The following is a 16,181-nucleotide window of genomic DNA, read 5'->3' on the forward strand; positions in this document are numbered from 1 at the left end:
AAGCAAACACGTTTTTACTGGTCGGAAGAGTAGAAGCAACAACAATAAAATTAAATTAAAAATAAATAAATGAATAAAGCTCAATATATAACTTTCCTGATTCAATATTTCATTATCAAAATGTCTTAATTTTCTTTTCGTTACATCAGCACTCTTTTAAATAGTGAATTAAAGCTTATAAGAAATAATTCTAGCAATTTAAAGATGGAAAATTAAGGGATATAATTAGGAAACTCAATGCTAATTATAAGAAAACCAAAATCATTAACTCTAAATTGGCAAGAAATTTGAATGCAAAAGTCTGAATGAAAATTGAGTTACGATTCTTGCGTGCCTCTTGGGGAATTAATCCTTTCTTATTTATACTTCCATTATCAAAGACCGAATGAAAATCTGTTCAAACCGCGCTTTCGATCTGGATCGTTTCGATTCATATTTATCATTTCCTATTTATACTCTCATTTGATTCAGCAAAGTCCCAAGGGCATCTCAGTTTGGACAACAAATGATAAAGCTATTGTCTACATAAGTGATCAACAACAGGATCATTGAGCTGTTAAAATCATTCGATATTCTAAAAAAATTAAGTTGATAAGAAATAGTAAATTTAGTCATTTAATTAATATTCTAATATTTCTCTTCACCTGTGAGCTCTCCACAATAAATGGAGCTGATCATGAATACATTGAATATTAACTAAATGAAAAATTCCAATACCATGTTAACAGATAAAAAATAACAATTTTAATCATTCAATTAAACACAAAATACCCAATAATGTTTTAAGAGAAAAATTTATAATTGCGCGTATACCTACATGTTCCATTCTCCCTTTGATTGATCTTGCATTTTTGATGATTAAAAAAAAAAAAAATTATCTTTTAGTTTCTTTCTTATTTCATTTGAAATTGAGATAAACCGTTTTATAATTCAAATTAGATTTTACAATACTTACCAAACGTGACAATGTAGGCAATATATACAAAATTAGATTTCGTTAAAAGCCTTGTAAAAAAAATTTATAAGCACCGTTCATAAACCATAAAACCTCACAGAAAGTAGAATCACAATAAATAGCACTATAGTAGAATCACAATTTTGCTCTTTCATTAACACTGAATAAGTAGAGCAAATCACAACAATATGCAGCAGCTAGCTCCAACCACATCGAAAACATATTTGACCGGTTAACATCACATCTTTATATAGGAGTTAACCAAACCAAAGAGACACGAAAATGTTGAACAACAAACTTCCAGGTTAATTTCCTTTTATGGAAAGGAAGATTTCTAGTTGATTCTCCTGCAATTCAACCTAACCTCTCCTTCAGTACCAGTGAGAGGCTTGATGTTACCCATCTTGATCATGGAAACACCAAAGTCTTTGGCGAAAGCAACGCCGTCGTTACTGTATTGGCGCACCAGCAGATCACTTGCACTCCCATCACCCTTGAAAAGCTGCTGATCGGAATGGAGGAGACCCTTTGATTCCAGCAAGGATTTGAAGTAAACTGTATCAAATCTCGTCGGAGTCGCATCAAGTGGCTGCGTGTTGTTATCTCCTCCAGTCAAAGGGCACTCTTGCTTCAGGGAGGCTGCAAAGCCGGGGTTAATATTGGTATCGTTATAGATCCTTGCCCGGAAGGCGATGCACCGGGCGAGTCCGATTGTGTGGCCGCCGGAGAGGACAACAAGGTCTTTCAAGTTGAGTCCATGAGATTGGAAGTTAGAGAGAAGTTGAGTGAGGTTGAAAAACGGGGGAGGAAGATCGTTATTTGCGTCAGTCTTGCTTGCATTTTTTGCATCTTTTCTGCCTAACAAAACTTTGTAGCAATAGGAAGGACCTCCCAACTAAAATACAAATTAACAAAAAAAAATTAGTAAGAATATTTCAATTAGGAAGTAAATAAGTGGAAGATTGATTGACACTCACAATATCGACAGAATCACGAGCAGCAACAGCCAAGATATCTGCACAAGAGACCACACTGCGACCGCAAACTTTGTTGACAGCAGTTTTTATTTCATCAACCACATCGAAACCCCTGAGTGAGTTGAAATTTGGTAAGGCCGTCTTCTCTCCGATGAAGTTGGCGGTGTCATCCAGCAGAACTGATCCATCACAACCCTGTGAACATTCCATGTGACCATGCATGCATGAGCATATTAGAACTTATAATTTAGGGTAAAGAGATGACAAGAAGGAAGTGAGACTCAGAGAGAGTTAAGGTGGTTCGGCTTATATTCTATGTCCACACATGGTTACAAATCTTTTTTACTTTAACGTTAACAACGATAAAATTAATTTATCATTTGTAATGAAACTTACATTGACAAAGCAGTCGTGGAAATGCAGGCGTAGGAGTGATGCGCCGATGCGTGGCTCACGAATAATAGCACTCTTGACAACTGCTTTGATGGCGGGGAGTGCCTCAGGGCAAACTTCGTCGTAGAAATTGTAGGTGAGTGCCGCACATGTAGGGCTCACAATAACAGCAAAAGCAACTATAAAACACACTACAAACGACTGGAAAGCAGCCATGATTACTGTAGCTCGATCACGTTTCTAAACCAAAACTGCTCTGCTAACAAAGCTGGGAGCTTTGAGTTTATATAGACGACTAGTCTTGCACCATTTAGTTTGCCGTTCCCGTCATTTTTGACAATATTTTAGTTGATATGATAATTCTTATACAGGAAAGGATCAAAAGTTTGATTTTTGATTATATATTTTAGTCGAAGGGAGAAATACTATAACTTGCTCGTAAAGGCCGGCATGATCCGTGCAGTTTGTATATATGTATATTTTTACAGGAAATCATGGGATTAATTTACATTCAATATCATTGACCCAGTAAAATCATTTTTATCTTTTATTCATTTCCGGATTAATAAGAAAGAGCCCTACTCTTAATAATTTCTTAGGGGCTAGTGGCCATGTAAACCCAGAGCTGAATGATTGCATGCTTTGAGAGCAAGATATGCAGAAATTAATTAATATGGTTTTAGAATTGGTTTAATGGGGTGATTAGTGATTAGTAAATCGAGATTTTGTGTTTCTGAACTAAGTCAGATGACTCAGATGTGATGGTTACTGCGATTAGTTTTTAGGATTATTGTTAAGCAATCCTTATCGATATATTTAAAAGTCAATATTAATATTGTGACAGCTTATAATGTAATCAATTAAGTTGCAGAAGTTCGGTAGGAACCATGGCCAATCCAGTTAATCACTTGGAGGTCAACTCAATTGTATATTCCCATTGTCATCACCCATACGCTCGCATGTCTACTAGCCCTATCGCTTGCCCTAGCTGTGCTTTTTTCCGCATATGGCTGCCATTGGACTAGCAATTTTGACACAACTCAACACTAAAGTTAAAATGTCGTTAAATAAAATAGGGTCGGGTTAGGTTGGTTTATAAATTTTTATACCCATGCATATTTTGACACGACCTAAACTCACACGTAATATAATGGTTATTTTAAGGACTTGGTGAATAAAAAGGGCCCCCTGCACTCCGACCAACAGCTCTCCAGCATTATCTACTAATAACCAATTTGATTGTGTAGCTTCTTCCTTTCATGCTCTATGCACCCTATAGAGATTTGTTGAGAATAGGCTGAGTTGGGCCGGTTAACAGATTAGAGAAGCCCTTTGTTAAAGAACTTAAATCTGTAACACTTAAAGACCCAATTTCCCATATTGAAATCTGAGATTTGATTTCCGCCTATAGGAGAGGAGGGGTTTAAACTTGAAACTTGAAACTTCTATCTCCCATGGTGCAGCCCTTAGGCCCAATGGGCCTACAATGGACCCAATAAAATGGTCCATGGCTTTGTGACTTTGTCTCTTTCAACTTATAAATACAAATTTCCAGATCATTTTCAACCTTATTAATTAAGCTCATGAGTTTAGGTGATCATATCCTATTCCCAAAAGCAGAGTTGGAGTTCATCATGAGTTGCGAAGAAAAGGGTAACATGTTCTGCAGATAAACCTTCTTATATATATACAATATGCATGACCATGTGGATGGATTATGTCAAGATAAGCTTCTTTGTGAATCAACGTGCATTGACATTCTTAATAAAAGCTTCTTTGTGGATCAACGTGCATTGAAATTCTAAATAAATAATTCATTCTGAAAATTGCAAAAGAAATTAATTTGGTGTGCTTTAACACGTACATGAATGGGCAGCACAAAGTCAGAGTCAAAGAATTGCAGGCTATGCAAATAAATATATGGCATAAACTTCTATGGCTACCAATAATTGTTTTGGTGCCAAAGGACTAGGGTTTATATATATATATATATAAAGAAACTTGTTCTGAAATTAATTTGTTGTAGTGTCACGCAATATGCAGCACAAACTCAGATGTCAAACAACTAGAGTCAATGCAATCTCATTAAATTCTGGCTACCATTATTATTATTTAATTCCAATTACCTCAAGAGTCTCTATATGATAATGGAAACTTTACTTCCACTCTTAATTATTTAATAATTTTTCTAAAATTTTCAACGACTGAATTCTTTTACTTAAAATATAGGAATTGTAGATTATTGGAGATAAATTAAGTTGCTCTCTAATATGATGATAAATTACTATTTTTTCTAAATATAGACTAACAAGAAAGATTTAATTTAATTAATTATTATTGGTGCAGAGTGGAACCTATTGATTTCTAACATGGTTGGAGATAAGATAAATAGGCGAGGACATATGTACAACAAGACCAGCTTCAATACTTTAGCCTTTGAGACATTACTTATTAAGTCAAAGGTCTATAAACCGAATAGTCGGCTTATAAGGTGGGTGTTCGGCAGATTGAGATTGGGGCAATACCTAGGATATTGCACCACACCATGCACATGTGCAATATTATCTCTAATATCGTCATTCATTTAAAATGAATAGTCTAGATTTTGCTATTTTAGTCAACAATCTTAGTAAGTACTCTCTTTTCACCAATCGTAGTCATCGATCCTCTTATTTGGCTGCTTAGGGGTGATTGAACTACCTTGTAGTCAAACTAAATAATTCGAACATGCACCCTAAAGGCCAATTTGGGGTTGGTCGAACCATCTCCTTGAAAGTGATCAACTTCCCCTAAATTTTTACTAGGATGAAGACTATTTTTATTTTATTTTATATAAACTCAATAATTAAGGATAGCTTAAGCCACAAATTATATCATATTTTCTTCAGTTTGAAATATGAAAATAAGTCAAAGTTGAGTTTTCTCTTTTTTAACCTACATTACTATAGGAAGAGTTGTTGATCTTGTGCTATTTGGTTTTTCAATCTACCATACCTATGCTACATCAGTGACTGGCACTCCCCTATATATGTTAAGACATCTTATACTTGAGATGTCATGCACGTGCAATTAGGAAATCTTTTTGAGTAATGCTATTTAACATGCTGTTATGTGATTGTCGTACGACATGATAATGTGTCAATGAAAATCAGCCAAATTGAATTCCCTAAAATAAAAAACTTTAAAATTGTATAGGTTTTGAAACTCATATATATAATGTCACCTGATGTGAAACTTAAACCATATATGATATATTCCAACATTTGCAAGAAGAGAGAGGAAGTCATCACCTCCATGTGAAACTTAAACTTGAGTGATCGACTCAGTCGTTGTTTCAAGTTTCAGTCAATATTTATAATCAAGTTTCACTAATATAATATACAAATATTCATTAAGTTATTATACTAAAATTATAAAAGCTTTATTTGAACTATTCTCCTTTAAAACCCAAATTATATTGAGCCGCCCCTCCTGTCCATATGGCCCATGTTACCCTAAACACTCACCAAGTACCACTGCATGCTCGATCAATTAGGATTATTCAAAAGGACTTCGTGCCCAAGGAAGGAAGGTTTAATTTGCACTAACTTTTGCTTTTGGTTTGTGCTTCTTAATATCAACTTTCAAAAACAAACTATATATGGCGATGTCTAAACATATCTAATGGATCAAGAAACACGTTTTCAGGAACACCCACATGTACATAATTAAACTTATATTAAAGATATGTTTGGGTTTAAAAACGTAGCTAAATATTTGGTAAAATTGCATTTTAATCTTTAAAATGGTACATATTTGCTACGCTCATCTCAGACATACAAAACCCTGTTCTCATTAATAAAAAAGTTTTAGCTTTCTCCATTAACGGTCACCTTAAGAGAGGATCAAGGAAATTGAGACTTAATCAGCTGCTAATTAATAACATTTTAGCGGCACACCAGATCGATTCAACAAAATCAAGGAAATGACTTTAGCAGATATTTCTAAACTCTGCAAATTATAATATAATTATATGCTTATTTTTTTAATTTTCTGACGTGTTTATTATAGAGTTATAACATATTAGTTACGCCATTAGCAGCTTTTGATATTATTTTAGTTTGAAATGACGATTCTTAATAGAGAAAGCTGATCTTGTTTTATTCATCGAAAACAAAAAAGCTAATCTTGTTTATGTATAGAGTACTGATTATATATTTTAGTTATTACGGGCTGCGTGCATTTATGTATCATTCTTATTAATTCTATCGGGAGAATAGAGAGGGGGATTAAACATTGAGTTATTGACGCAATACAAATCATTTTTTTAATTTTTTAATTTTTTTTTTTTCCGGATGAATAAGAAACACATTTCCTATTGCTTAATTTCTCAGTAATCCAATTCCAGGATATATGGTCAAACACGTTTTTACTGGTCGGCGGGCGTAGCGGATAGGGTGATAAGAAAGAGTAATGTTAAGTATCATCTTTTTATCTTTTTTTTATCCTTCTAAAGCTGATGTGGCTTTTAAAATCACAATTAAATTTTAGATGAATCATATTTGAATTTTGATCTAATGGTGATTTTGAAAGTTACGTCAGCTTTAGGATGATTTTAGGAGGATAAAAATATAGTACCTAGCATTAGTCGATAAGAAAAGAGTAGAAGCAACAACAATACAACTAAATTAAAAATAAATAAAGCTCAATATATAACTTTCCTGATTCAATATTTCATTATCAAAATGTCTTCATTTTCTTTTCGTTACATCAGCACTCTTTTAAATAGTAAATTAAGCTTATAAGAAATAATGCTAGCAATTTAAAGATGGGAAATTAAGGGATATAATTAGGAAACTCAACGCTAATTATAAGAAAACCAAAATCATTAACTCTAAATTGGCACGAAATTTGAATGCAAAAGCCTGAATGAAAATTAAGTTACGATTCTTGCCTCTTGGGGAATTAATCCTTTCTTATTTATACTTCTATTATCAAAGACTGGATGAAAATCTGCTCAAACCGCGCTTTCTGGATCGTTTCGATTCATATTTATCATTTCCTATTTACACTCTCATTTGATTCAACAAGGTCCCAAGGGCATCGATCTCAGTCTGGAAAACAAATGATAAAGCTACTGTCTACATATGTGATCAACAAGAAGATCATTGAAATGTTAAATCATTCGTTATTTCAAAAAAGAAAATTAAGTTGATAAGAAATAATAAATTTAGTCATTTAATTAATATTCTAACACTTCTCTTCACCTGTGAGCTTCTCCTTAATAAATGGAGCTGATGATGATCAATGCATTGAATATTTAACTAAATAGGAAATTCCAATGCCATGTTAGCAGATAAGAAATAATGAATTTAATCATTCAATTAAACACAAAATACCCAATAATGTTTTAAGAGCAAAATTTATAACTGCGTGCATACCTACACGTCCCATTCTCCCTTTGATTGATCTTGCATTTTTGGTGATTAAAAATAATAATAATTATCATTTAGGGGAAAATACAGTTTACACCCCTAAAGTTTTAGGGGTTTTTTAATTTTAACCCCAAAGTTCAAAAATTGGCAATCTACCTCCCTGAAGTTTCAAAAATTGGCAATTTAAACTTTCTGTTAAAAATTTCCGTTAAATTGGACGGAAATTTTTTTTAAAAAGCCCGAGGGTAATGATGTAATTTCATAAATTTCTGTCCATTTAGACGGAAAAATTAAACGAAGGGTTTAAATTGCCAATTTTTGAAACTTCAGGGGGTAGATTGCCAATTTTTGAACTTTGGGGTTAAAATTGAAAAACTCCTAAAACTTCAGGGGGTAAACTGCATTTTTTCCTATCTTTTAACTTCTTTTTTATTTCTTTTGAAATTGAGATGAACCATTTGATAATTCAAATTATATTTTACAACATTTACTATGTACATAGTATATATCATAGTGCCAAACGTGACAATGTAGACAATATATACACAATTAGATTCCGTTAAAAGCCTCGTAAAATATAATTAGAAGTGCCGTTCATAAACTATAAAACCTCACGTACAGAAAGTAGAATCACAATAAATATTATTGTTTCATTATTTTTTTCAATACATAACAAGATATATAGAGTAGAATCACACTTTTGCTCTCTCATTAACACTGAATAAGTAGAGTAAATCACAACAATATGCAGCAGCTCCAACCATAGAGAAAAAAAAAAAAAAAACATTTGACCGGTTAACATCACATCTTCATGTAGGAGTTAACCAAACAAATCCTGTTTTCCTTTTATGGAAATTAAGGAAGATTTCTAGTTGATTCTCCTGCAATTCAACCTAACCTCTCCTTCAGTACCAGTGAGAGGCTTGATGTTACCCATCTTGATCATGGAAACACCAAAGTCTTTGGCGAAAGCAACGCGGTCGTTACTGTAGTGGCGCACCAGCTTATCACTTGCACTCCCATCACCCTTGAAAAGCTGCTGATCGGAATGGAGGAGACCCTTTGATTTCAGCAAGGATTTGAAGTAAACTGTATCAAATCTGGTCGGAGTTGCATCAAGTGGCTGCGTGTTGTTGTCTCCTCCAGTTAAAGGGCACTCTTGCTTCAGGGAGGCTGCAAAGCCCGGGTTAATATTGGTATCGTTATAGATCCTTGCCCGGAAGGCGATGCACCGGGAGAGTCCAATTGTGTGGCCGCCGGAGAGGACAACAAGGTCTTTCAAGTTGAGTCCATGAGATTGGAAGTTAGAGAGAAGTTGAGTGAGGTTGAAAAACGGGGGAGGAAGATCGTTATTTGCGTCAGTCTTGCTTGCATTTTTTGCATCTTTTCTGCCTAACAAAACTTTATAGCGATAGGAAGGACCGCCCAACTAAAATACAAATTAACAAAAAAAAACATTAGTAAGAATATTTCAATTAGGAAGTAAATAAGTGGAAGTTTGATTGACACTCACAATATCAACAGAGTCACGAGCAGCAACAGCCAAAATATCTGCACAAGAGACCACACTACGACGGCAAACTTTGTTGACAGCAGTTTTTATTTCATCAACCACGTCGAAACCCCTGAGTGAGTTGAAATTTGGTAAGGCCGTCTTCTCTCCGGTGAAATTGGCGGTGTCATCCAGCAGAACTGATCCATCACAACCCTGTGAACATTTCATGTCACCATGCATGCATGTGCATATTAGAACTTATAATTTATTGAAGAGAGAAGACAACAAGGAAGTGAGACTCAAAGATAGTTAAGGTGGTTTGGCTTATGTTCTATGTCCATATATCATAGCCTTTTTTTAATTACATATTTTTCTTATATTTTTGATTGTGTACAATACTCTATTTATAGAAAATGAGTGTAAACGTTACAAATCTCTTCTATTTTTACAGTAACAACAATAAAATTAATTTATCATTTGTAATGAAACTTACATTGACAAAGCAGTCGTGGAAATGCAGGCGTAGGAGTGATGCGCCCATGCGTGGCTCACGAACAATAGCACTCTTCACAACTGCTTTGATGGTGGGGAGTGCCTTAGGGCAAACTTTGTCGTAGAAATTGTAGGTGAGTGCCGCACATGTAGGGCTCACAATAACAGCAAAAGCAACTATAAAACACACTACAAACGACTGGAAAGCAGCCATGATTACTGTAGCTCGATCACGTTTCTAAACCAAAACTGCTCTGCTAACAAAGCTGGGAGCTTTGAGTTTATATAGACGACTAGTCTTGCACCATTTAGTTTGCCGCTCCCATCATTTTTGACAATATTTTAGTTGATATGATAATTCTTATACAGGAAAGGATCGAAAGTTTGATTTTTGATTATATATTTTAGTCGAAGGGAGAATTACTATAACTTGCTCGTAAAGGCCGGCATGATCAGTGCAGTTTGTATATATATATATATTTTTACAGGAAATCATGGGATTAATTAACATTCAATATCATTGACCCAGTAAAATCATTTTTATCTTTTATTCATTTCCGGATTAATAAGAAAGAACCCTACTCTTAATAATTTCTTCGATCCTAAGGCTAGTGGCCATGTGAACCCAGAGCTGAATGCATGCTTTGAGAGCAAGTTATGCAGAAATTAATAATATGGTTTTAGAATTGGTTTAATGGGGTAATTAGTGATTAGTAAATCGAGATTTTGTGTTTCTGAACTAAGTCAGATGTGATGGTTACTGCGATTAGTTTTTAGGATTATTGTTAAGCAATGCTTATCAATATAATGTAATCAAGTTGCAGAAGTTTGGTAGGAACCATGGCCAATCCAGATAATCACTCGGAGGTCAACTCAATTGTATATTCCCATTGTCATCACCCATACGCTCGCATGTCTACTAGTCCTATCGCTTGCCCTAGCTGTGCTTTTTTCCTTGGGATCGAGTAATGCGCACATGGTTGCCCTTGGGCTAGCAATTTTGATACAACTCAACACTAAAGTTAAAATGTCGACTCATTTAATAAAATAGGGTCGGGTTTGGTTTATTTATAAATTTTTATACCCATGCATGTTTCGAAAAGACCTGAACTTGCACGTGACATAATGGCATGCAATTTTTTACGTCTTACACATATGCATCGACACAACTCGAACCCAATACGTAAATACAAATTGTGATCACCTGTAGATATATACAAACTAGCAATGCCAGATAGATGTCATATTTATGTTGCTTTTGTATCTTATTATGATTTTAAAAGTCACATTAATTTAAAAAATAAAAGAAAAATATAAAAATTAAAATCATTACTCAAATACATGAACCTCGATCGGGGGCTTGAAGTGTATTAGGAGATATAGTTGTATTTAATATGCATGGTAGCCTTGTTAGGGACAGTTGTGAATAATACTCAAACGAAGAATTAATTAATCCCTCGAACAAGAATATGCTGGCGCGCTCATCCTACGCGCTGGATCTTTTAAAAATCGGATTCCAATTTTGACTTAATTTGTTTGCGTTCAGCCAAAGCCAACCATTTTTTACGCTAAAAAGGACATTTTAAAAATAAAAAATTACCAAAAAATAAAAAATTATATTTTTAACTCACAATTATTTTAGATTTATCCCAACCAATCATTGATTTAATATATATATATATATTTTTTTTAAAACAAGGACTAATTAAGGTTTAAGGAGTTGCTTGGAAATGTTAAGGTTAGAAAGTATGGTAGCATTACTCTTTTAAAATACCATTTTCATTAACTGTATTTTATAATTACTATTAAAAAAAATAAAAAATTAAAAAGGCTTGAAACTGCTAAATCAAACGAATGCTTTAAAATAAAAAAGATATGGAAAAGAATATGACCATAAAGAAAAGATTGAAAAGACGATATATTCTGTCTAATAGAAACAAAATACGAGGCCTGCTTTTGTAGAGGTGTTGGAGGCCCTGTAAGCCCATCCCTTTCATTCATCAATAGGGCCCGGTCGGTCACTTTTCCGTACGTGCCAGAAGGTAGGATCGATTCGGGTGGAAGTCATGTTTAAGCCTCTCTGCAACTGCAGTCTGGTTGTTCTTGACAAATTCTTTTTTGGTTTTTTGGTTGATTATATTGTACCAATTGCTTAACAGGGAAAAGGATATTCCATTGAAATTTGAGGCCAGGGAGATTGGGAGATCATTCACCATTCCATTCTTTTGTCAAAAAAATCATACGCTATATAAAATGGAGAATGTTAGGTATTCTTTTAGTGTTCTCCTGGTATCCTTCCAACTGTGATGTGACTTTTAAAATTCGTTGAATTTGAGATTATCATTATTAACTTTTAATTTATTAGTGATTTTAAAAGTCAAATCACAGTTGAGAGAACATAAAAAAAAATACCTAACATTTTTCATATAAAATTATTAATAATTTGAGTAAACCAACTAAAATGTTATGGGGCGGCCCAAAGCGGCCGCCCTGCTCCGAGACGAAAACGGGTGACATGTAAAAAACCAGTTGGTTTCCGTCCATGAGGCTTCGGCTTCCCGTCATCAATTTGGGCAGAGACTGTAGGACCGACAAAAACAGAAGCAGAAAAGCTAGAAAGAAGTCATATTCTTTGAGTCAATGAAGAAGAGCAACATGTGTTAAACAGTCAGGGTGCCAACTTCACGTGCAAAGGCCAATTTCAAGCTCTATCAATTGAACTTGCCATCAAGAGAGGGCAAGTGGAGAAAAACTTCCCACCTACTCTGACGCAACTCCTCTTAATGAACCTTAAAGATATCCATGGTCACGAGTGACGTTGACGTGTTTAAATCGTGACATAAATATAAGATTATATAAGTCAATTTAACATACTTTATTTAATTAATCAGACAAAATTTTTTAACTCTTATCCACTAATTTTATGTTAAGTTTCCTGGTTGTGTCAAAAATTGTTAACTTTAAATGTGATGTGTCAAGTTTAGGTCATATCGAGACATCGGTATCAATCCTAACCCGACCCATTTAATTAAACGAATCAGAACCCTAAACTCTTGTTAACTAATTTTATGTTAAATTCATACTAAGTTTGTGAGTCCTCCTAAAAATTGAGAGCCCTATTCATATAATGTCTTTGTTAACTTAGTATTTCTACTAGTGCAGTGGGGCAGCTTATCTTCAAGAAGCTAAAGATTATATAACTTTCTCTTCAAAAACTTGCAGTCACCACGAGTGAAGGCAGAAAGCCACATGGGCTTTGGAGTGTTTACTTGTTAGAGGAGATAATTCAAGTAAGAAATAGAGTAATACACAAGGGCTTTGTGTAACACCCCGATCCCATATTGGGAAGATGAGAAGAAGCCCACATAGAGTGGGTAATTTATAAAGATAGTCATGGGTGCTAAGTCCCACATTGCCTAGTTACTAGGTGAAACTGGGCTTTATAATGAATTCTAGGGAAACTCCAAATTGACTAGTCCTTTTGGGGTAATAGCGCAGATGTGGCTAGCGCTTTTCCCTGGGAGGGGGTAATTTATAAAGATAGTCATGGATGCTAAGTCCCACATTGCCTAGTTACTAGGTGAAACTGGGCTTTATAATGAATTCTAGGGAAACTCCAAATTGACTAGCCCTTTTGGGGTAATAGCGCAGATGTGGCTAGCGCTTTTCCCTGGGTCGTTACACTTTGAGCCAGAAAGGGTAATATCATCCACAAAACAGCAAAATCTGTGTTCGCATTAACCCCAATCAAGCAGCTACAGACCATGTGATTTTTCTGAAGCAGGGGATTTAAACATACAAAAAGAAAAGGGGCTGCTTTCACAAATTAGAAATAACTTTGGTGTGTTATATCATGCTTGGTGAATATTGTGGATTGCAGCGTTGATGCTTTTGCAATCAAACTCCATGGTCTTCATCCAATTCTCAAAGTCTCCAATTTCCTATCACACAATCAAACCCACCACCAATAATCAATATAAACACATAAAGAAACAACCTACTAACACAACCATCATCAGAAAAATCCACATTAAACTTCTTAAAATCTTAATCCTTATATCTTTTAATTTGACATTTTTTTTTTTTTTAATAAATATCGTGCTACAACTTTTATTACACCTCCTCACATTTATTATTGAGGACCCACATTTTAATAATTGACGAGATAAATATCATGCAAACTGTCCCATCAAATTATAAATATGTTAATTATTAATATATAGACTCTCACGGTGTCCGGGACCATTCACATTTTAGTAACCGACCTAATAGTTTGTAGGAATGAGACTTATTCCACTTCCTTCAATCTCTTTTTAATCAACATTTTTTTAAAAATAAAATTCTTAATTTATTATTAAAATTCTTAAAATTCCTTTATCTAAATTATTTAATGAAATAATACCAAATTAGAGATCTATTCTACTCCATTGAAAATAAGTAAATAAATAAAGTGAAGCATGTAATCCAAAAATAGGAATAAAAACATATTTAATTATAGAAAAACTAATATTGCAAAAAGCCAAAAAAAAAGAAAACAAGGTGATACCGAATCGGACCTTGACAGCAGTGTTGATAGCATGAGTCGCGGCTAGCCATTGATCGGTCTGCTTCATGAACCGGGCGATCGTCACCGCTAACGATCGAATCTCGAGCTCGATCCGCTTCTCGTTGATGAAGGCCTCTTGAACTCCACCGTTCACAGTGTCCACCAACAGATCCGAAACCCGCCTCGCGTTTCGAATCGCTTCCTTCTTCGCTCTCTCTGTCCCAATTAGATCACAAAAATAAATAAATAAATTGCAATTCGGGTAAACTTGTAAACCCTATCCAATCACAGCTTTTGATTTAGGGGCTGACCGGTGTGGTCGCGGAGTCTGAGAGAGGTGTGGTGATGGTCGTGGACTAATTGGAGCAGAGAAGCTTCTAGGCCTCCTGGGTCTGCGTGTGGTGTCTCGGAGGAGGCACGCGCCAGTGGAAGTTGTGGTGTATACATGCCCACTGCAACCGATTAACGCTTCTTTTGCTTCGTCAATAAAACGCTGAAATATATTTTCATGGAATGGAGAACACTGGTTTTCTTGGGCAGCGGAAGAACCAGCGAGGAAGGGAAGGGTAATTGAGATTGCTTTTCTTCTTTCGCTATTACCGTGTAAGAGACGGCTAAGATTGGGTTTCAGATGATGGAAGGTTGTGATTCAAAGCTCAACAAATTAGAAAGTAAATGGGTGACGCCTGGAACTCACAGATTTAGGCCCGTTCGGAGTTGGATTTTAATAAGTGCGATTTTAAAAATTATGTTTTTAAATTCGTTATTTTTTAAAATTGTACATGTATTTGATAAAATATATTAAAAAATATTTTTTTTAACTAATTGAGTATTTTGATAACATTAGCATATAATTACGGTTTCATGACCAAATTACCAATAAGGACATTTCTTTATAACAGTAAAATAACTAACATTGTCTATAAACCTCCATTTTTAACACCTATGCAAACAAAAGTATGACTTATAATTTGACATTAACTTTGAGTTTTCTACTTAGGCAATTATATATTGTTATATTACTTGTTTCTATATGCTTTTTTGTTTTTATATTTTTTTTTTTCTTGAAATACATTCCAAACAGACATATAATAAAAAATAGAAGAACAATCCATCAAATTAATACTATGATGGATTGCAGATCACTATGCATACACGGTAATCTAAATAAATTTTTTTTTTTTAAAAAAAAAAAAATCACAACTTTACTCTGTAAAAATAGTCAAAGAACATAAACGCATATATAAAAAGGCACAGTAATCATACATACCACATAAAATAACACCGAACATCAAACAGTGGAAAGTTTTACAAAAACAAAGGAGTTATATGGAGATAAAGAAAATATTAAGGTGAGATTATTACCTGGTAGAGGGGTGAATAGATGAACAACAGCAACGCACACTACTACAGAGCGGAGAAAGGATGAACGAGACAGAGAGGATGAAGAAAAAAAAAAAAAAAGAAAATAAGGGTTTTAATATATTTTAGGTAGGTATTCTTGGTATTTTTTTTCATTCCTGCTCAAAAAAATGTAACTATTGCGCCAAATATCTTTTTAATAGAAATCGTTATTTTGTTTTAAATTCGCACTTTTTCAAATAAGCACCCTCTAATAAGCTTATAGAAATCGCAGATTTTTTTGCGATTTTAAAATTGCAATCTCAAACACCATAAAATTGCAATTTAATTTAAAATCGCAGATTATGATTTTTAAAACGCACTCTCAAATGCACCCTTAAACTCTTTTTTTTTTCTTTTTCTTTTTCTTATAAGGATAAATATATTTTTGCCATTTTTAATTTTACTCCATAGACCTAAAAGTGTGACACTTGATCCGGGATCAGTCTCCTGATGTTCTTTTCCTCTCTGAAACTAAATCTCCTCCTCCCCAAGTCTCTGCTACTTT

At 34.2% G+C, this 16,181-nt stretch overlaps 3 protein-coding genes across 3 annotated transcripts; all 3 read right to left on the reverse strand.

Annotated features, from left to right (window-relative positions):
• Positions 1 to 1,289: 1,289 nt before the first annotated feature.
• On the reverse strand, positions 1,290 to 2,541 carry LOC132164282 (peroxidase RIP1-like). Its single transcript, XM_059574768.2, has 3 exons — positions 2,329 to 2,541; positions 1,933 to 2,127; positions 1,290 to 1,850 (listed from the first exon to the last, which is right to left on the reverse strand). Exons 1-3 carry the CDS (start codon positions 2,539 to 2,541, stop codon positions 1,290 to 1,292), a joined length of 969 nt encoding a protein of 322 aa, XP_059430751.2.
• Positions 2,542 to 8,607: 6,066 nt separating this feature from the next.
• Positions 8,608 to 9,940, reverse strand: LOC132164284 (peroxidase RIP1-like). The gene is made up of 3 exons (XM_059574770.2): positions 9,728 to 9,940; positions 9,253 to 9,447; positions 8,608 to 9,168 (listed from the first exon to the last, which is right to left on the reverse strand). Exons 1-3 carry the CDS (start codon positions 9,938 to 9,940, stop codon positions 8,608 to 8,610), a joined length of 969 nt encoding a protein of 322 aa, XP_059430753.2.
• A 3,494-nt stretch (positions 9,941 to 13,434) lies between these two features.
• On the reverse strand, positions 13,435 to 14,929 carry BLOS1 (GCN5L1 family protein). Its single transcript, XM_059574817.2, has 3 exons — positions 14,584 to 14,929; positions 14,283 to 14,488; positions 13,435 to 13,667 (listed from the first exon to the last, which is right to left on the reverse strand). The coding sequence occupies exons 1-3, from the start codon at positions 14,717 to 14,719 to the stop codon at positions 13,578 to 13,580; spliced, it is 432 nt and encodes a 143-aa protein (XP_059430800.1). The 5' UTR covers positions 14,720 to 14,929; the 3' UTR covers positions 13,435 to 13,577.
• Positions 14,930 to 16,181: the final 1,252 nt, after the last annotated feature.

The sequence above is a fragment of the Corylus avellana genome, chromosome 8 (assembly GCF_965113065.1).
Source record: "Corylus avellana chromosome 8, dhCorAvel1.hap1.2, whole genome shotgun sequence".
NCBI classification, from domain to species: domain Eukaryota; kingdom Viridiplantae; phylum Streptophyta; class Magnoliopsida; order Fagales; family Betulaceae; genus Corylus; species Corylus avellana.

Bases quoted from the DNA above. Each gene is read 5' to 3' on its own strand.
- LOC132164282 (XM_059574768.2), bottom strand. From the start codon at position 2,541: ATGGCTGCTTTCCAGTCGTTTGTAGTGTGTTTTATAGTTGCTTTTGCT. The intron at 2,128-2,328 runs GTAAGTTTCATT...GAATGTTCACAG, and splicing joins TCCACGACTGCTTTGTCAAT to GGTTGTGATGGATCAGTTCT. The intron at 1,851-1,932 runs GTGAGTGTCAAT...TTTGTATTTTAG, and splicing joins CTCGTGATTCTGTCGATATT to TTGGGAGGTCCTTCCTATTG.
- LOC132164284 (XM_059574770.2), bottom strand. From the start codon at position 9,940: ATGGCTGCTTTCCAGTCGTTTGTAGTGTGTTTTATAGTTGCTTTTGCT. The intron at 9,448-9,727 runs GTAAGTTTCATT...AAATGTTCACAG, and splicing joins TCCACGACTGCTTTGTCAAT to GGTTGTGATGGATCAGTTCT. The intron at 9,169-9,252 runs GTGAGTGTCAAT...TTTGTATTTTAG, and splicing joins CTCGTGACTCTGTTGATATT to TTGGGCGGTCCTTCCTATCG.
- BLOS1 (XM_059574817.2), bottom strand. From the start codon at position 14,719: ATGTATACACCACAACTTCCACTGGCGCGTGCCTCCTCCGAGACACCA. The intron at 14,489-14,583 runs GTCAGCCCCTAA...TAATTGGGACAG, and splicing joins CAGACTCCGCGACCACACCG to AGAGAGCGAAGAAGGAAGCG. The intron at 13,668-14,282 runs GTCCGATTCGGT...ATTGTGTGATAG, and splicing joins CTATCAACACTGCTGTCAAG to GAAATTGGAGACTTTGAGAA.